The following is a 22,152-nucleotide window of genomic DNA, read 5'->3' as shown; positions in this document are numbered from 1 at the left end:
GCTGTGAGGCGACAGCACTACCTACTGCGCCACTGCCTCGCTCTAAGCGACTTTAGGTAAACGATAAACCATTAACTGTAAAATAAGAAATGACTAGGTTAATCCAAATTACACTAAATCACAACCTATAAGGTGATCAGGTTGAAATAGATTAATCTAAATTTAAATTATCATAAATTGGAGTCAGAAGGGTAAAAACTTGAACTCATGAAACTAAAAGTTTAAGAATTTTTAATAATTTGTCTACAGCTGTGCAAGAGAAGGCTTACGCGCATTTAGGCTGTACTCGCACTATGTACAGTTGCCTCGAACCGGGCCAAAGCATGCTTGTCCCCCTCCCGTCTCCCCCGATGACCCGCACTCACATTACAATCGGGCCTGGGCACACTTACGTCATCGATGCTGCGCTGTTAAGCGCTCTCGCTCAGCACAGTGGAGATTTCTTTAGTTATATCGCTTTATTCCTTAGGGGTGCGGTAACACACAGTCAGATATTTCGCCGAACAGATCCGCCACTCATAAACAATCATAAAGCCCTCGTGCAGCAGAAATTAGGAGGTTTGCTGAAGGTGCGCAGCTGTCGTGCAGTGAGGGGTTTGCATATTTAATAAACTACGGCGTTAACTGAACAGTAAGAATGATTAATAAATCCAAATGAAACAGTCCATTAAAAGTCATGTCTCGTTTACAGTTTCGGGCTTTGGCACGTTTTGCACTCACACACAAGCGTACCGCGCCATAGCCCAAGTGAACCGCGGTCAGGCACACCTCTTCCAACAGGGCCAGGGCCGGCCAAGTGACCCGTGCTTGAGCTTGATTTAGCGCACTCACACTTCTCAAACGATCAGGGAAACGGGCCTGGGCACGGTACGGATAGCATAGTGTGAGTAGGCCCTTAACCTCATCCATGCTGTTAGATCTGTCAAATGACTAATAGACCGACCCTTACATAAACAAAAGCCAGAGCTGGACTTTCAGAATAACTCCAAATAATTGAGACCTGTTCCAAGATGCAGGTCAATCCATTTTCCACCAAAGTGGCAATTTTACAATGACGCAAAAATTAATGTGATCTCAGAAATTGTAGTGGGTTTAGTTTAAAAAGAATGGACAGGCTGGAATTAACAATTAGTACATTCAAACAATTAAAAACTGGACGATAATTTTTAAGTTCACGCTAGTTTACGTTCAACCAGAAAATCATCCAAAAATGAAAATCCTGTGCACAAATGTGTTATTGGAGCTTCTTATGATTACAGTTGAACCACTGAAGTCACATGGAATGATTTGACTTTTTTTGTTCTCAGATATCATTGTTGGAATATCAAGCAAATTCCATGCGTATTCAATAAGAAAAGGTCTGGAGAGGGTTTTCTTCAATGCCAAAAATGTGAGTAATTTATTAGATACAAATGAATAATTTGATGACAGAGCTCTGGGTTACATTACCCCAATGCAATACAAGAATTACATTCAAGAGCTTTGCAACTAACATACATTTCCCTGACTCCAGCATATATACACAGCTAATATTAACAAATGAAGTTTTGGTGTAACGTCACTTATCCAACTCAATCTCAATCAACTCAATCAGCAATTCGTAACTTTTTGATTTAGTGGTTAATTCGCACAATTTAGTACGATTTGCTCATCCCCCAATGACAGTTGGGTTTAGGGGTGGGGTTAGGTGTCATGCCTCTTTTTTAAATTAGTACAATTTCCTACGACTGAACTCTTATGAATTCGTATGAATTACTCACTAAACTGGCAAAATGTAAAATACTTACATTTTCCCGTGAGATCAGGCTGCACTTATCAGTCATTCTGCAGTCCTTTGAGTGTTGCACCCAGACATACTTCCTCTTTCTGCAACCCTTTTCTGCATACCAGAACTGAACAATTAAGCACATCTTCAATATATTTCACAACTTTTACAAGCATCATGCTCCTTGTGACATGTCTAGACTTCTTATTGGACTGCAGTCTGGAACAAGGGCCCCCGTACTATGTTATTTCTTATTCAGCTATTGTCAGCAGTTTCTTCTAAAAAATTATGCAGCTCAGTAAAAAAAAAGTATGCCTGGTTAATATATGGTATCATACAAAAGAAAAAAATATTAAATTGTTGTTGGTCTAAACATTTTTCTAATAAAAATAAAGAAACAAAAGTAATAAAAAATACATTCCTTTTTCTCCACATTATCTAAAATGTGTTAATTTGTGTTCTGAAGATGAACAAAAGTCTCACAGAATTGAAATGACATGAGTGTGCATCATAGATATATACACTAGATATTGCATAAGGACCCTGAACATGCGTCAATAGCGCCGCCACATTGGTACAGTACTCCCAGGACAAATGTCATTCAACCGCACTAGTCAAGACAGTGTTATTACGTGAAGATGCGGGACTTTAGCGCTGTCTACGGGTGTAGTAACGAGCAAAAAAAGAAAACAAAGCACAAAGGCAGAACATTTCATAGGTAATATTAAGTTTTTTTCTGTTTTTGTATGTTCTGAACTTTTGTGCTAATCAGGTAACGTTATTGATGATAACAGTCACTTACTGCATTCATCATACGGCAAAGCAGCTCCCACTCGCACTAAACACTCGGCTTATGCTAGTTTTGTTGAATAAAATCAGCAAACAATGCAAAAGAAATATGACAACGAGATGCTGCGCTGCCAGAAACTTGTATTATTGTCAGCTAATGTTAGTGAAAGAGTCGTTCGGGGGATTCATTCACAAACGAATCGCTCCCTCCGTCAGTATGAGAAGTGAAAGCAGGAGAGGAGCTGTGTTTCAGGACATGATTAGATTAAATTTAACAGGGAGGGTGGATATTACATTTCTGTACACACAAATACAAGCTTTTTGTCAGGAATGCCCGTGCGGTCACTGAGACATCAATGTAGAAAAGTGATGTAAAATTATAATTTTCGCAATTAGAAAAAAAATTACATACTAACATTCAGGAAACTCCCGATCATAGATATTTGGTATATGTGTATATCTCTGGCTTTGGATGGCCACAGTCCTCCACTGTACCTTGGTCGCGCATTCATTTCAAAGGAGCGCTACCCTGTAGCAAGATGGCGGCGCCATTGACGCATTCCTTTCAATTGACAACAATAGGCCAGGCGACATCCAGTGTACATATCTATGAGTGTGCATAAGTATTACCAGAGTTGTCATATTTGGGTGAATTAAACTGTTGTTTTGGAGTCAGTCGGCAGCCAGCACCTAAGCTTTTTACTCATCATAGCACACGTGCTGCTGCTGATGTGACAATAAAAGTGATTTGATTTGAACTAATCCTTTCAGGCTTTACAGAGCACACATTTATGCATTGTACTGAGACAATGCTGACTGATGAACACAACAGTCAATGAGTGAATTCAGAATAATTAGCTTTACGATATTTGATTAAGTACATCTACAGTCTTTTTCAATACTCTGTGGTGTGAAATAAACATCTACAAATGAGCCATTATCTTTAAAGAAAGAAGTTGTCTGTCAAGCTGAAAAGCAGGTCTTCAGAACATGTTAATAGTTTTAAATGGAATCTGACATTTGGCAGGGCTCGTAAAGTCCCTTGTGGCCATTTTGCTCAGATAATAGTAACTGTCTTCTTTGCATATGTCTTATTGCTCAAGGCTAACACAGGGTGTAAGAGTCTAACACATCAGTATTCTAAGGCTATACGCACACAGCTCGGCAGCCCTGTGAATTAACACACAATCTGTCTTCAACCAGTGAAATATCCTGGAAAGCTAATACAGATGAATGGGAAAGAGATATTAGCTGAGGAAGTGATATTAACACATCTCTAATCTGTTTTATAGCCATATCTAAACTGTTTTATAGCCATATCAATGCTTTCCCCCCAAGTTTAAATGAAATACAAGCTCTCATGAGGCTGTCAATGCTGTCACCAAGACAAGATTTTGTATAATAGATTCTGTAAGGTGCAATTATGTAGCATAGATTTTAGGATTCTGGATTGGTAATAAACACAGGGAAAAGAGGCTTTAGAGGGGTTTTGGCCATTTGCAGGCTGGTTTCCAGTCATTTCGAGCCTGGTCTTTGCTGGTCAGGCTGGAAAATGACCAGTTAAATTCAGCTAATACCAGCCTGACCAGCCTGGTTTAAACTGGACATAGCTGGTTTTGGCTGGACTCCCAGTCTGGCTAGACTGGTCAAGCTGGTTTTAGCTGGTCATTTCCCAACCTGACCAGCTAAAACCAGGCTGGAAATAGCTAGAAGCCAGCCTGGAAATGGGCAAAACCCCTCTAAACCAGGCTGGTCGACCAGCTAAAACCAGTCAACCAGCCTAGGCTGGTTTAAGCTGGATTTTTCTACAGGGGAGGCACAATTATCTAAAGAATAGGCACTAGTATCTAATAAATAAGCACTATCTAATACAGTTGAAGGAAAAGATACTAGTATCTAAAAATAATCACTAGTAACATAATAATATACTACTAGTATGCGTTATAGCTTAAATGTTAAAACGGCTTGCCATAAGTGGTATTTCCACATGATATGTGCTGTCAGAAGATTGTAGGCTAATGTATAGTCTATACTTTATAGTTTAGATAGGTATATATAGAATGTATAGATATATTCGATACATATAAAGCCTATAAAACGCTAAACTGTATATTATCCTCTTTATACAGTTTTGACAGCGCTTAATCCCTTAATTCTCTAAACATCGCGAGAAGTTATGAGACAGTAGAGTGACGTCAGAACGCACAGAATCCAAGATGTCGCTTACGAGGTAAGACGCAGAGAAGCTGTTTTTAAGGTTTTATGCTTCAATTTATGTGTTGAAACTCAATTTAAAAGCGTACATGTGTTTTTCATGTATGTACATTTACAGTTTGTGAAAACTCTGTGTTAGTTATTACCCAAGTTGTGTTATGTGAGACGATGAGGCCTGCTGTGTTGTGGTCTTTGTATAATAGTGAATGCTAAGCTAAAGCTACAGCCACAGCAAAAGCAAATAATAACATATTTAAAAGATAAATGGACTTTGAATATCTCATTATTATGTTTTTATTCATTATAATTGCTTATATAAAAGCTATTTATAACTTTAAAAATATATATTTATTCCTGGATGTAATGTGTAACGTTAGGCTAACGTTATTTATCATCGTCGTAGCAATTTTATTTATCAGTGTACATATGCACTATTCCAACACACTCATAGCTCTGCTCACCCCCAAGAGACGGCTGTGTTTGTGGCTCTTAATGCTTAACGTTAGGTAGCATTAACTTTTTTTTTTGACGTAATGTTACAATTGAGGCCATTCGAATAACGTTAGTCTATTAATGCAATAATATTTTCACGTGAGATCGAGCCACTGTTTCAACATCAATCACCCACGTTCCAATGAATATAGGTTGAATTTTGCATCTACATTGCAGTAAAGTTGGTTTTATATACGCACATTCTGTTTAGTGTCAACTTATGACATGCTCCCTATATTGTTTATCATGATACTTTGAATATTCAGTCTTTAATCATATACAAGTATGACTCGAAAGCAACATTAGCACAATTTATTTTGATTGTGCAATGGTATACCTTGATAGTCGGTGATTGCTTGGCTTATATGGTTTCTTATGTAGAGTTTGCAAAGAATACTTTTCTTAAATTGTATTATTAAGGAGAAAGTCTGAATGTGTGAATATAAAACAAACCTTACCTCAATTGTTAGCTGATGGTTTAATAATATGTCATCCTGGCTAGGGCTGGGCCATTAGACAAAAATCAAACTTCATCATAAGTCATCATTTTCTTTACTTTATTCATAACGTCATGATGAATGTATAAATATAAACTAAAAATTGCCCAGTGGTTTAGTGTACAGTGCTCATGGTGTCCCGAGTTCGAGGCTTGTGGACCTTTCCTGAACTTCTCTCTCACTTATCTTCCTGTCATTCTGATTTACTGTTTAATAAAGGCAAAACATTTCAAAAATACATCTCAAATAATAAAATTGAAATATTTTTAGATGTTTTTTTTTTAAGATTGCAACTTTCACACAGTGCTGTTATTCATGTTTTTGTCCACATCCTCATAATGTAGTGTAATATTAAAATAAAATAAAAACATAAAATCATTAAAATTCTGAAAAAGTATTACTGTTAATAATGTATTTTGTGACACCACATAGGATAGACTTTTAAAAGAAATTATTAGATTGCACATCTCTTAATCTGACTTGGCTCTTTTCCCCATTCTCTTTTAGTTTTCTTCCTGCGCCCACCCAACTGTCCCAGGACCAGCTGGAGGCAGAGGAGAGGTCTCAGGCATACAGATCCCAGTCCACTGCTTTGGTCTCCACCCGCAGAGACCCTCCTCCTTACGGCTTCAGAAAGTCATGGGTACCCCGGGCTCTAGAGGTACTAACAATTAAACATTACGTGCTGATAGCTGTCATATATCCTGCTGCATTATGGGCTTGTTCCAATACCCGCATTTGTAAATAGTCAAGTGATAAGACCACATGACATATCCAGTGTATTTAGAAAGTGTGGTTGCAAGTGGGCCTGATCAGGGCTGCACGATTAATCGAAAAAAAGATCATGATCTCGATTTGACCCTACACACGATCTTAATTCAGCTTTTCTACGATTCAGCCAATTCAAGGTCAGGACAGAAGCGTAAAGGCAGTCGCACAAGCCTTCACAGCAATATTGACACCTTCAAATGGTGTTAAAAGTGTCACATACTATATTTATAAGGTATAATTCTCCCAGAAATGTCATTACTGTCGAAATGTAATGATGTAATGACCGCAACCTGTTTGTTTACTACCGAGAACACGCACGTGTACAAAAATGACTCCTCCTTTAGTGAACAGAACCTGCATAGGCTGTGAAAAACATGTAATAAAGTTGTAAATAACGTTCAGTTTGTTGCACAGAACGATCGTTTGAGAGTCGTGCTAAAAGAAAGATTTGCATGTGTGTATTGTTTTCTCAGAGTGACTGCAGGCATTAGCCGCACTCGGAAGTGAAAGTAAAGTCGGCTTGCAAATCATTTATATAATCATAACGCGTTTTACAGTTCTGATTACAACAAACATTTGATATGTTTTTTTTCTTTCATAGTGAACACAGTGTTGTGCATGAAAATGAATGTTTGCTATGTCAGGATAACTACCCTAGCCTATATAATGATAAATATAATGCAAGAAGGAGTCTGATAATGACAAATGTCTCATTTTACCAGTAAAAATGTTCTAATGATGTTGTCAATGACAAATGGCAAGCACTTGTCTCAAACATAATAATTCAACTTTAGAATTATGAATAGTTGTATTCTGATGTCATAATTTTACTGTGAATTAACAAACGGTAATAATAAGTGTTATGATATTTCTTTTGGCTTGTCAATCCGCGGTCTTGACCCCTGATAAATAAGAGACTACACTGAAGGAAAATAAATAAATAAATAAATAAATGAATGAATGATATTTCTTTTAAAGGACTTTGGAGATGGAGGAGCTTTTCCAGAGATCCATGTTGCCCAGTATCCTCTGGAAATGGGTAGGAAGAAAAGGACGTCCAATGCTCTGGCAGTGCAGGTGGATGCAGAGGGCAAGATCAAATATGATGCTATTGCTAGACAAGGCCAAAGCAAAGACAAGGTACCTGATCCTCTTGTGTTATTTCATATTTTATTCATATATTCAGTGGCTCTTACCTAAGGATATGATTTGTTTTCATAATTTTTTTGTTTTTTTGAATAGGTCATATTTAGTAAATACACAGACATGCTTCCTAAGGAAGTGCTAAACCAAGATGATCCAGAGCTGCAGAAACCAGATGAAGAGGCAGTGAGAGAGGTAAGATTACAATTCAGTAGCAGTTTCTGATAGATTTCACAATTTTGTTTCAGTTTCACAATCATGCTTAAGACTGCTATAATGTACCCTTTTGTTTAAAAATTAAATACTATAATTAAATATTTACACAATTAATGCATGTCATTTTGAAATTATGTAAATGTTAACATTTTTCTTAAGTTACTGAAGTGAACTTTGAATAATAAGAAAGCTTAACAATTTTCTATCAGTGTTGTTTGATTTAATTAACATTAGGTTTGTTAGTCTTCATTTACACACTAGTGTCTAATATCAGGGTGTCTGCAGGGTTTTAAAAGTCTTAATGCTTTTAAAAGCAGAAATTTAGCCCTTAAAAGTCTTAAATTCACTAAAATATAGTGGCATAGGTCATTTCAAACCGGTCTTAATTTTCCTGTGTCCAAGTAAAGCTACCCTAACGGACTGACACCCAATAATCCATCTTAAAACTATTTTGTTTATATTTAAGCTTTTTATTGCAAAATTATACAATTCACAACAGCTTCTAGACATTTTTACAGCAAATTCTCCAAATTACATTTCCTAATCAGGGAATGAAAACTAATGCAACACATCCCTTTACATGATCTTCCATTAATATAAAAACTATTTACAGAAGTAACCAGGCTATTAAAAAAAGTCCCTATAAGGCTGAAATTTCACTCATATTGGCCTTGAAAGGGTCTTAAAAAGTCTTAAATTACACTTAAAGAAACCTGCTGAAACCCTAAATATACATGCACTGGCTTGAAATCCTTAACTTGCATTACTCTTTTGTACTGTGGTGTTAAAACAGCATTGATAATGGAAATATTTATGTTTTAATCAAGCGATCCTCATGAAATTAAATGGTCATTACGCAGAACCAGCATGAATTAACTTTTCTTTTTACCTCTGATGTAGCTTACAGAAAAGACCAGATTAGCTCTGGAGAAACAGGTTTCACAGAAAATCGCGGCAGCTATGCCTGTGCGTGCTGCAGATAAACAGGCCCCCGCGCAATACATTCGGTAAGAGTGACTTGTGAATGATGTGAAATTGTCGAATTTAAATAAATGTTCTGGTTTTAGTACAAGTTAGGCTGTTTTATCAGTATGATGTTCATTTACTTTAAAAAAAATATACTATATATAAACGTCTTTCTTGTTCTCAAAAAGTAAAGCATATCAGCTAGTGTTAAAAAGCTGTGATTATGTAAACGCATGAATAATTCGTTAAAACTTTTGTACTGTTAAAACAGTTTATTGTTTGAGCGTTTAAATTGTCAGATTCCTTTATGAGGTTGGAATAGTTGACCCCTTATGTTTTTTTTATTAATTTGGCTATAAAAAGACTGAAGAGACAATTATTTTCTCTGGTAATGGAGATTATGGTGCATATACTGTTGATGGAGAAAATTTGAAGGAGGCAGTGTATTTTTCTTTATACAGTGCATTCGGAAAGTATTCATAGTGCTTCACATTTTCCTATTTTTTTTCCACATATTACAGCCTTATTCCAAAATGGATTAAATTAATTTATTTCCACACAATTTCTTTAATTTCTAAATTCTACACACAATACCCTATAATGACAATGTGAAAAAGTTGTTTTTTTTTTTATTGTTGCAAATTTATTAAAAAATAAAACGCCTGAAAAACCACCTACAGAAGTATACACGGCCTTTAGGCTGATTTATACTTCTGCGTCAAACGTCGGCGTATGCTACGGCGTTGATGCATAGCCCTTCGCCGTGGCCGGCGGCGTCACTGACGTGCACCTCTCAAAAAATGTAACTACATGTTACAACAACAACAACACGTAGCGCAAGCTCTGTGATTGGTCGGCTTGGTATCGCTGACGAGTCTGGGCGGGACCGAGAGCCGTGTGAACGGCACTAGCCCAATGGAGCGATTGTTTACAAGTGTGGAGTCCCGTGAAGGAGCTCCGGATGGAAAGTTTTATTTTGTGTTTACCTCATAGTTAAAGTTGTTACACGTCCGCCGGTTCCTGCCTCAAAATGAGCGAGTTTGAGCCGCTGGTACATCCAGGAAGTGTTCAGGAAAAGCAAAACAGCAGCGAAGAGACTTCACACAGGAACACTTACACCTCACTGCCAACTAGCATTTCGAAGTGTTAATGCAGACCAACAGTGACAGCGCGCAGAAGTATAAATGCAAAGCTATGGGCGTTGCATGCGCCAATGGTTTCTCCGGTCACTTGACGCAGAAGTATAAACCAGGCTTTTGCGGTGAAGCTCCACTGATTATTCTTGAGATCTTTCAGCAGCTTAATTGGAGTTGACCTGTGGTAAATTCAGTTGATTAAACATGATTTGAAAAGGCATACACCTGTCTATATAAGGTCCCAGGGTTGACAGTGCATGTCAAAGCACAAACCAAGCATGAAGACAAAGGAATTGTCTGTAGACCTCTGAGACAGGATTGTCTCTGGCCACATGGCTGGGAAGGGTTACAGAAAAATTTCTGCTGCTCTGAATACTCCAATGAGCACAGTGACCTCAGTCATCCGTAAGTGGAAGGAGATTGAAACTACCAGGACTCTTCTTAGAGCTGGCCGGCTATCTTGGTGGAGAAGGGCCTTAGTCAGGGATGTGATCATTAACCCGATGGTCACTCTGTCTGAGCTCCAGCGATCTGTGGAGAGAGGAGAACCTTACAGAAAGACAACCATCTGTGCAGCAATCCACAAGTCAGGCCTGTATGGTAGAGTGGCCAGACGGAAGCCACTCACCATCTGGAATTTGCCTAAAGGCATCTAAAGGACTCTCAGACCATAAGAAACAAAATTCTCTGCTCTGATGAGGCTAAAATTGAACTCTTTGGAGTGAATGCCAGGCGTTACGTTTGGAGAAAACCAGGCACCGCTCATCACCAGGCTAATACCATCATTACAATGAAGCATGGTGGTGGCAGCATCATGCTGTAGGGATGTTTTTCAGCAGAAGGAACTGGAAGATTAGTCAGGATAGAGGGAAAGATGAAGGCAGCAATGTACAGAGACATCCTGCATGAAAACCTGCTTCAGAGTGGTTTTGACCACAGACTGGGGCGACGGTTTGTCTTCCAGCAGGATGTTGACCCAAAGCACACCGCCAAAATAAATAGACTGACTTCACAAAACTTGGTGAACGTCTTTGAGTGACCCAGCCAGAGCCCAGACCTAAATCCTATTGATCATCTCTGGAGAGATCTGAAAATGGCTGTACACCGTCACTTCTCATCCAACCTGATAGAGCTTGAGAGGTACTGCAAAGAGGCATGGGCACAATTTCCCAAAGACAGGTGTGCCAAGCTTGTGGCATCATATTCAAAAAGACTTCAGACTGTAATTGTTGCCAAAGGTGCATCAACAAAGTATTGAGCAAAGGCTGTTAATACTGATGTGCATGTGATTTTTCAGTTTTTTTTTTTTTTTTATTTCAAAAAAATTTTCAAATAAATTCACATTGTCATTATGGAGTACTGTCTGTAGAATTTTGAGGAAATAAATTAATTTAATCCATTTTGGAATAAGGCTGTAACATAAAAATTTTGGAAAAAGTGAAGCGCTATGAATACTTTCCATATGCACTGTAGATGTCTTTGCGCTCCAAGATGTTAACAAATCTGTATTTTAGTTGTTTGAGTTCCAAAAATGTTTTGTCAAAACAAATTGTTTTAATATTTCTTAAAGGTACACACCCTCTCAGCAAGGTCTCGCATTTAACTCTGGAGCAAAACAGAGGGTCATCCGTATGGTGGAAATGCAGAAAGATCCAATGGAACCCCCTCGATTCAAGTATGTTGTTTTCATCCACAATTTTTAAGTAAGTTTGATCTATAAGGGAAACTCTCAAGAAACTCTGTGTTTTTTTGTGTGTGTGTTTTCTTACAGAATCAATAAGAAAATTCCTCGTGGACCTCCTTCCCCTCCTGCTCCAGTCATGCACTCTCCAAGCAGAAAGGTGGGAGTTTTGCTTCCTCCAAATATCGATCCCAAACATCGACAGTCATCAGCTTTGTTTACACTCCGAATTCATACAAGCCTGTCTTGAAGTATTTCTGAGAATATCCCAACAGACCTCAAAACATCATTGTTTTTCTTTTTTGTGTGTGTTTTTTTAGATGACAGTGAAAGAACAGCAGGAATGGAAGATTCCTCCTTGTATTTCCAACTGGAAGAACGCAAAGGTACCGGCGAATCTTCATTAATTATTCAGCTGTCTGTTGTCGGTTCGAAATATTGACCATGAAAACAACCCACATTGCTTTCTCACATCTCTCGTTTGTTACTTCTCAGGGTTACACCATTCCTCTAGACAAGCGTTTGGCGGCTGACGGACGAGGCCTCCAGACCGTCCACATCAATGAAAACTTTGCCAAACTGGCAGAGGCTTTGTACATAGCAGACAGAAAGGTACGCTTCTTGTTTACGCATCCCTTAACACTTTGACAGACATTGCTAAGTTTACTAACTTTTACAAGTAGAAAAGTATTCTAAAAGACTGAAGAATGTCTGAACCACTGATCTGTCTCAAGATGTAGTCTGTGAAAGTATTTTGCGTCTTTTTAATAAATTTGGAAAGCAATTTATGGTCTGGAATGCAGACTTTTTATAATGCAAACCGTTCCTAATTAAACAATCTTTGTAGAGCTTCACAGGGTTTTACTTTCACCTGATGTATGCACAAGGCTGAGTTTGGTAATGTTGGTTATGTGATTTTTGAATAGGCCAGAGAGGCTGTGGAGATGAGAGCTCAAGTGGAAAAGAAGATGGCCCAGAAGGAAAAAGAAAAGAAAGAGGAGAAGCTGAGAGAGCTGGCTAAGATGGCCAGAGACAGGAGAGCTGGTATCAAACCCCACGGTGATAAAGGTACCAAAAGACTCATTTAATGTCAAGTCCATGCTAACATTGTGGCTAGGTTTTAAAAAGTGAATTGGGAATGTCTTTTAAGTATTATTCAGAAACAGTTAGAGATCACACAGGTGTCATCATTTAAACCTTAAGGTTGCAAGTTTTAATATTGTAAAATGACATTCAAATTGTTAAATAAATATTTTCAGTATTCAATTTTACCTTTTACACTACAAACAGCATTTTCTGAAAGTGGTATTTATTCATGATAGTCAATGTTTAAATTGTCAGCTACATTTTTATTAATCATTTACGCTTAAAGGTGCTTTATAAAAGTTTTTGACTCTTCTAAAGCATAAAACTACCATAATACGTTTGCAGATATCTAAAAAAAATGTGCTTTCCGTGCTGGAATGGCCATCTTGGTTTTGGTTCTTTTAGCCCGTCCAATAAAAGTTTAGTCATTTACATTTTTGCACCCTGGGTTGACATGGTGAAAAACTGCATATTTTATTTATTAAGTCAGGAAGGCTCTCGAAGTATGCATTCCTGACTGAAATGCGACCTCCGGTGAGCAGTAACAGACTCCACATAAGAGTTCCACATAAGGTTATTAATTAGCAAATAATATAAATATTACGAATGTAAACATTAGTTGAACAGGTTACATTGCAACCCTATATCCTATATAATACCCTATATAACATGCTACGTGACAAAATTTGCAGTTATAAGCAATTTGGCTGTTTGCACCAGACGAAACGCAACAGAAATTAAAACACAACCATTCAGGAGCACAGAATAGCGCACTTACTGGATTCTGACCAAATGGTAAGGTTTAAAATCTAATTAATACATGCTAAACCTCTTTGATATTAAATGTTTGTGCTGTATCACTGATATTGATGTTATCCGCGCGCAAAAGTATAAATGCACGGCTGCGCGCAAGGCTTGTGCCGTGGGTCACAACGATCACTCAACACCAGACCCGGATCAAGAATTCAGAGGTCCCTGGGCACAATATCTTGTAGGCCCCCTACCTAGCCACACCCCTGTAGTTGAATTAAAAATTAAGATCAATTTTTTTAAATAAATGATGTACAGTACATATATTTCTAGTCTACAAAGATTTTACTTATTTTTAAAGCATTTAAAGCAGAATAAAAAAAAATACTCCATAATACACACACTTATTAATCATTCCTACTTGCCTTCCTCGAGATGAGGAGTAGGCAAAATCGGATATGTAGTGGGGAAAAAAGAAGAGTTTATTAGATGCTGGATTCGAAGGATTCGGTTCAGGATCGATCACGTCAAAACATGTTGCCATGCGCTTTACGAGCTACGCCACTGACGCTGCTATCTATTGTGCTCTTTAGTGATGTTGTCTCTGTCAATCAAACGGTGATGGACGTGAATCGCTTAATGCCTATTTGTTAATCCGGCCCTGTTCAACACAGAAGTATAAACAAGTATTTAGGTCCAAATGTACACACCCACTACACATGAAGTTGATTGGAATTACAGTTCTCGACGTTAAAAAAAAACCCCAGACAGACAGGGTTTATTGCCTTTATTAGAGAAAAAAAATGTTTACCCCACCTTCTGAAGCTTCGAATATTTGATATTCATTATTACCAAAGCTTCTAAGCTGAAAATAATAGTATTTAGACCAGTACTTGAATCCTTTACAGTTTTGGCAAATGTTGATCTTAAAAAAACTGTTAAAAAATTTTGTATGTTATTTATTGTGGTTAATGGATTTTTGTTGTTTTGTTTTATAAATAAGTCATGTATAAATATGAAATAAGCCATGAAATAGTCATTGAAGCTGAGATCAACCTTGGTTTTAAACTGATCCTTGTGCTAGACCTTCATAATGCTGTCACATCACCATTTATGTGTCTGGTTTTGTCTCAGGTGGTGAAGACTCCGAAGTCAGGGAGCGTGATGAGATTCGTCACGATAGGAGGAAAGATAGGCAGCATGACAGGAACATCTCCAGAGCCGCCCCCGATAAGAGGTGCATGCATTTTTTATACTCTTGCCTTAAAACATTTATGGGTCGGTCCAACTGGTGCACACATTTCGTTTTAACTTGCATGACTCTGCATTATTTTCTGTCCTCTGATCTCACACAAGTCCCAAAGGTGTCCGTTTTTACATCAGGCACCTTTTAGTGAAATAAACTGACACGTTCTGTATTCAGACCGAGCTTTTCATTCAGTTGTTTAAAGCGGTTTTATCTGTAGTTGTAAGCGCTTGAATTATTCACGCTTTTTCCTCAAAAGATGTTCGTGTGAGAATACCCTGAACACTCAGTTTGAGACGTGTGTAATGTAGCATGAATTGTCTGGCTGTCTGTATGAGGTGTTATTGTGGTGTTGGCTAATGTCAGTGTGGTTTTTGCTCTGTCCAGGTCGAAGCTTCAGAGGGACCAAGACAGGGACATCAGTGAGCTCATTGCTCTCGGCCAGCCGAACCCGCGCACCTCTAGTGAGGCTCAGTATGACCAGAGACTCTTCAATCAGAGCAAGGTAATCAAACCTCAGGCTTTGCTAATCTCGGATTGGTCACTTAACTGATTTTAGGTCACTAAAGAAATATTTTGGTTAGAGTAGAAACTTTTTGAGCTCAAACTAGGTCTGGGCAATATATCAAAATTAAAATATAATTATAAGTAAACATAACCTGACTTTTGTCCTATAGTGCAGGATAACCTTTTAGATTTAATTCCATTCATTGATTCAACATGACTAATTAGCTTATAACAGTATCAAAGTAAATAGGTTGGGTTTCTTGTAATCCTATATGCTTATTTGGTCTTATCAACTCGTTGCTTGCCTTGTGTTGTTGATGTAAGATTGTATTCAGTTTGATCTGCATATTTGTAATGAATATAACAAGCGCTCGTGATGGCTATTAACACGCGCGCACACACATAGTGAGCCAAGTTTTGCTACTGATTTAGTCCGTACTCACACTAGGTACAGTTGTCTCGAACCGGGCCAAAGCACGCTTTTCGTGCAGTGAGGGGTTTGCGTCTTTAATAAACTACGGCAGTTTGCGTTCACTTAACAGTAAGAATGATTAATAAATGCATATGAAACAGTCCCTTAAAGTCACGTCTCGCTTTCAGTTTCGTGCTTTGGAGTGTTTTGCACTCACACACAAGCGTACCTCGCCAAAGCCCAAGTAAACCGCGCTCAGGCCCACCTCTTCCAACCGGGCCAGGGCCGGCCAAGTGAACCGTGCTTGAGCCTGATTCAGCGCACTCACACTTCTCAAACGATTGAGGAAGCGGGCCTGGGCACGCTACGGATGGCATAGTGTGAGTAGCCCCTTAACTTCATACTCTTCACAGCAGCTGGGGAGAGGTGCGCCAGTCACTTAATCCAGCATAGGGGTTCTCAACCGTTCGTCACATTCTGTCTTTATATTATGCTCTGTGTTTGTCATAGTCGTCTGTGCTCAATGCTCAAGTGTTGTATCAAAATCTGGCTTTCTAATCTGACTCCGCTTCATACAGCTCCTTCAGTTAGTTTGAAACTCACAGCTGTTTATCATAAACCTTTCATCGATCATTTTCCCCGCAATTGACAGCAAGAACGAACATAGAAGCATTGACGAGCAGCACAAAAGTGTACAGAAGAATCTAAAACGCCAAATAGGACAAAAGCAATTCCTAAAGTAATGCTATCTGTATTTAGCTTTTCGCTTGTAAGGTGGCTCTGAACTGTCAAAACAGCTCTTAAAATGCCTTTTCTGACATTGTATATTTGTACGTATGTACAATACTGTAACACGTTTAATTCAAGAACATTTGAGCAGGTTTCAGTTCTTGTTTCTTTCATTTTCATTTTACTTAGGACATATTTATTGAACTTCTTTGTCAATTAAGTGCCATTTCGTTATCTAACCAATTGTTTTTATACATCAGTTAATTTGCTATGTGAAGAAAAGTAAATAAGTAATTTTCGGCATGCTATAAAATCATGAATATAGGTCTATATAATCACCTTGCAATTTTTAAATTATAGCTTTGAGTAGGCTGGTCAGCTCATAAAATCAGTTAAAACTTTTTTTTTTATGAAGTTTTTAAATGAAATCAGTTGTTCGCTGTATAAAAGTATAATATTTTGAAATATTTATAATTATCGCCTAAAGTATATTGGCTATCGGACTCCAAATTGTAAGAGTTATCGGTTATCGATATCGGCCAAAAAATCCATATCGGTGCATCTCTAGTCATAAACTATAGTGAACATTCTGAAGTGGACTCAATCCATCCCACAATGCATCACAATAACGAGTGTACAACCTATGTACACTCAACAACTAGAAGATACCCCTAATGCGCTGTGAGTTTGCAAATTAAATGAATTTGTGCATCTGAACACAAGATGGTATCTACAGTAGAATCATTTCAGTGTAAGTTTTAAAATAAAATATATTTAATTACAGTAACGTTTGTATGCATCACCAAAATCAAAATACAGTTCCATTACTAATAGGCAGCTCGCTATATATTGAATATCCATCTCAGGGTCTGACCAAGAAGTGTAAAATCTAATCCGTCTGAGGATGTAATCCAGCAAATCACAAAAAAAAAATGCCATTCGTTCTGGTCCACGGAGTGCTCCAATTCATTCTCTCTTTTCATTCACTCCTTCAAGTGGACTATATTAGTGGATTAATGGAGCGAGTAGTGAATGAAGACATAGTGGTGATTTTGGATACAACATATGACCCTGTGTAGCAAATTATGCTACATTGGAAAGCATATGCTTGAGATTTACTACTGATTATAGAACCGGCTTGTGCAGGAAAATGTGCATAAAAATACCCTGCCCAAAATCTTTATCTGTCTTCGTATCTTGACCTTTTTAGTTTTAAAGCCTGTTTTATATCTTTCAGTTAAATATTGGATGGCGTCAAATTCAGGTCTACATCAATCTCCACTGAATATTATGTTTTGACTTAAATATTTTGATGTCAATTAACATCTTAATGATTCAACTAAAGGATACGAAATTATAAATTGATTGTACTGACCTTTATTTTTGCCCAAATCTCAGCAAATTTAGAAAATATCATAATTAAAATATCTACTTTCAGCAATCGTGTATGACTGCATGATGTATGTTTCATAGCTGTGCTTCCAGTAGGTTTGAAACTCGTTGTTTGTGTTTTTCAGGGAATGGACAGCGGTTTTGCTGGGGGAGAGGATGAGATGTATAATGTGTACGATCAGCCCTTCAGAGGTGGCAGAGACATGGCACAGAATATTTACAGGCCCAGTAAGAATGTGGATAAAGACATGTATGGAGATGACCTGGACACACTCATGCAGAACAACAGGTACAGTGGCACTTTGACTACAGACAAAACCAAAATAAAAATATATTTTTAAAGAAATTAAATTAAAGGAAACCTATTATGCAAAAAATACTTTTATAAGAGCTTTAAACAGTTGTGTGGCAACATTCTGTTCATGTAACTAGTTTCTCATGGTAAAAATGTATTTGATTTTTATATTTTATAATTACACTTCATAAAAGTAGTCTGCAGAAACACTTTCACTAACATTCTCTCTTTGTACGTGTCATCAGAGTGGGAAAGCCCCACCCATTAGTGATGATCTCTCCCTCATTGGGATAGGATGTTAAAACTGCGTTTGAATCTACCACTATGCTGACACATAGTCATTTGTCAGACCCTTCGTTTTTTTTTTATAATTTTTTTTCTATTCATGTGCGCTGCGTATGCAAAAAATGCTTTTCTTACTTAGATTTTTGTTGTCTTGTTTCTAGTCCAAATATCTGAAAATTCCTAAATCAAGAAGAATTTTCTAAACAAGCAAAACATATTGTCTTGTTTTGAGAAATATTATGCCAATAATAAGTGAGTTTTTCCTTAAAACAAGCAAAATAATCTGCCAATGGGGTAAGCAAATTAATCTTACGTCAAAAGAAAAAACAAGATTATTTTGCTTACCCCATTGGCAGATTATTTTGCTTGTTTTAAGGAAAAACTCACTTATTATTGGCATATTATTTCTCAAAACGAGACAATATGTTTTGCTTGTCTTGAAAATGCTTCTTGATATAAGAAATTTTAGATATTTAGACTAGAGACAAGACAAAAAATCTAAGCAAGAAAAGCATTTTTTGCAGTGTATTTATGTTCAAAGCATAGGTTGGGTTTTTTGTAATCCAATATGATTGTTTGTTCTTATCAACTCGTTGCTCACCCTGTGTAGTTGATGTAAGATTTTATTCAGTTTGATCTGCATATTTATAATATGCAGATTATTTATATGTTTTGTGAGAAGTGCTTCTCATATGATATGGGAACGACCTGTACGGCTTTACTGTAGACATTTATTCGAGTGAGAATGACGTCGACCTAAATTTTCTGTCGTAAAGCCCACCAAAAGGGGACCCTTGGTAGTAGATATGCAAGCCTGACAAAGGTGAACCGTACCTATCGGAACCGTAACGTACTGTACCAGTCGGTGAAAATGAGCCTTTAGGATCAAACCCTCAAAGGGGCAGTTTCTAAGATATATAAAAGTTATTTGTTGGGTATTTTGAGCTGGAACCTCACACACATTCTAGGGAGATCATAGACTTATTTGACATCTTGTGAAAAGTAATAAATAATAGGTACTCTTTAACATGTTTATGCTCTTTTGAATGTTTTTTTTTTGCATATGGGTAGTATCGTAACAGATTGGTGTTTGGTTAATTTAAGTATTTCTCTCTCTATTCAGGTTTGTTCCCGACCGAGACTTCTCAGGTGCTGACCATGGCCCCCGCCGGGATGGTCCTGTACAGTTTGAGGAGGATCCTTTCGGTCTGGACAAGTTCTTGGAGGAAGCCAAGCAGCACGGAGGCTCCAAAAGAGCGTCCACTAGTGGGCGCTCCAAGGACTATGACCATGAGAAGAAACGCAGGAAGGAGTGAGACACTTTCTCTGTCAAACTTCAGGCTTAAATCCTTCTTCCCATACTTTTTTTTTTTGTAACTGAATAGTAAGTGGTATAATACTAGCAATATGGTGTATCATGCATATTGTTTTTAGTCATTCTCTGTCATTAAATGTTTTTTTTTTCAGTCCATGTTTTCTGCAAGTTACTGTTGCATTGTAAAAGCCACCCTAATAAATTCCTTATGGAGGATTACATTGAATGTGAATGATTGTTTATGGCGGCTGGGAAATTAGCTGAATCGTAAGAGTGCTCCGTCTGCTTTGGTGCAAGGTGAAATGAATTTTGAATGCCTCCCTCCGTTAGTCTTATAAATCCGGTCAACAGCAGTTTCATTTGCTGACTCTGCTATTTATACCCTACTGCAAATTAAGCCTTTCATCAAGCGTGTGCTTTCTTTGAATTTGTTTTAAAGGGGGAAAGATTAGTGTTTAGTTTTGCATTCTATGCAGTAACGAACCAGCAAGTTGGACCTCTATTAATAAACGGATACTATTTTTTAACACTGTTAATCAGAAATGGTTCCTTAATTTGTTTAATATATTCATTTTCTTTTTGGCTGAGTCCCCTTTATTAATCTGGGGTCGCCACAGCGGAATGAACAGCCAACTTATCCAGCAGGGGCGGACTGGCCATCTGGCAATTCTGGCAAATGCCAGAAGGGCCGGACCATTTTTTAAATGTGGGCCAGTCAGCTATTTTTTTTTATTTTATTTATTTATTTATTTTGTTATATGTATTGTTTTTACATGCAGGCAGCTTTTATCTCTTTCAAGATATGAGTATTATGATGATGATGATGATACTAGTAATAATAATAATAAATGTTAAGCATTGGCCCAATCAACAATGATCAGCTGTGTTCGAGATGGGCTGACCCAATTAGAGCTTACGCAGATGTAATCAAAATCTGGCAAGAATGTCAAATAAACAGTAAGTGCGACACAAGCTAAATGTCAGAGATGGACCGTAAAAAAAGGAAAGACAGTGCTGAAAAGCTCAGAGAAAGCAAAAAAAATGTCTTTAAAATTAGACGCTGCCAAATGCATAAAATTAACTGAAATAGTGTTGAAAGGGCGCAGCGCCGGGGCGCAAGAAGGTCGCTATTTCGAGCCTCGGCTGAGTTAGTTTGTGTTTCTGTGTGGAGTTTGCATGTTCTCGTGGGTTTCCTCCTGGTTTCCCTGACAAGTCCAAACACATGTGCTATAGGTGAATTGGGTAGGCTTAATTGTCCGTAGTGCGTGTGTGTGTGTGTGTGTGTGTGTGTGTGTGTGTGTGTGTGTGTGTGTGTGTGTGTGTGTGTGTAGGGGTTTCCCAATGGGTTGCAGCTTGGAGGGCATCTGCTGTGTAAAACATATGCTGGATAAGTTGGCGGTTCATTCCGCTGTGGCAATCCCAGATTAATAAAGGGACTAAGCCGACAAGAAAATGAATGAATGAAATTATTGCATGTATAAATTTGTTATAAATGAGTTGTTTTTGTTTCAGTCACATACATTCAATGTTTAAATATCTATTAAATATGGAGCTGCTTATATTATTTCACCATCTGTACACCAATATAAGTAGTGAATGTGCGTGTCTGTGTATGGGGCTGTGTCGTTGTGGTAATGTGGCTACAGTGCCAGGGCTGATTTTTGGTCCCAGTCCGCCCCTGTTATCTAGCATATGTTTTACGCAGCGAATGCCCTTCCAGCTGCAACCCATCCTTGGGAAAAATCCATACTCACTCATTCAACAAGTTGGACCTCTATTAATAAACGGATACTATTTTTTAACACTGTTAATCAGAAATGGTTTCTTAATTTGTTTAATATATTCATTTTCTTTTTGGCTGAGTCCCCTTTATTAATCTGGGGTCTCCACAGCGGAATGAACAGCCAACTTATCCAGCAGGGGCGGACTGGCCATCTGGCAATTCTGGCAAATGCCAGAAGGGCCGGACCATTTTTTAAATGTGGGCCGGTCAGCTATTTTTATTTTTATTTTTTTGTTATATGTATTGTTTTTACATGAAGGCAGCTTTTATCTCTTTCAAGATATGAGTATTATGATGATGATACTAGTAATAATAATAATAAATGTTAAGCATTGGCCCAATCAACAATGATCGGCTGTGTTCGAGATGGGCTGACCCAATTAGAGGTTACGCAGACGTAATCAAAATCTGGCAAGAATGTCAAATAAACAGTAATGTGGCTACAGTGCCAGGGCTGATTTTTGGTCCCAGTCCGCCCCTGTTATCCAGCATATGTTTTACGCAGCGAATGCCCTTCCAGCTGCAACCCATCCTTGGGAAAAATCCATACTCACTCATTCACACTCATACACTAAGAACAGTTTAGTTTTTGGACTTGTGGAGGAAACCGGAGCACCTGGAGGAAACCCACATGAACATAGGGAGAACATGCAAACTTCGCAGAAACATCAACTGACCTGGC

The 22,152-nt window shown here is 37.9% G+C and overlaps 1 protein-coding gene across 1 annotated transcript; it reads left to right on the top strand.

Annotated features, from left to right (window-relative positions):
- The first annotated feature begins 4,758 nt into the window (after positions 1-4,758).
- Positions 4,759-19,756, top strand: snw1 (SNW domain containing 1). The gene is given in 14 exon segments (NM_001002864.1): positions 4,759-4,784; positions 6,265-6,418; positions 7,507-7,668; positions 7,771-7,866; positions 8,788-8,894; positions 11,560-11,664; positions 11,761-11,830; positions 11,991-12,056; positions 12,166-12,282; positions 12,597-12,738; positions 14,641-14,743; positions 15,140-15,257; positions 17,918-18,081; positions 19,496-19,756. Coding segments are annotated over 14 exon segments (1,611 nt in total). The 5' UTR covers positions 4,759-4,770; the 3' UTR covers positions 19,689-19,756.
- The last annotated feature ends 2,396 nt before the right edge of the window (positions 19,757-22,152 follow it).

This window comes from Danio rerio, chromosome 20 (genome assembly GCF_049306965.1).
Source record: "Danio rerio strain Tuebingen ecotype United States chromosome 20, GRCz12tu, whole genome shotgun sequence".
Lineage (NCBI taxonomy): Eukaryota > Metazoa > Chordata > Actinopteri > Cypriniformes > Danionidae > Danio > Danio rerio.
Note: the sequence above shows the minus strand (reverse complement) of the source record. Positions and strands in the feature narration are given on the sequence as shown.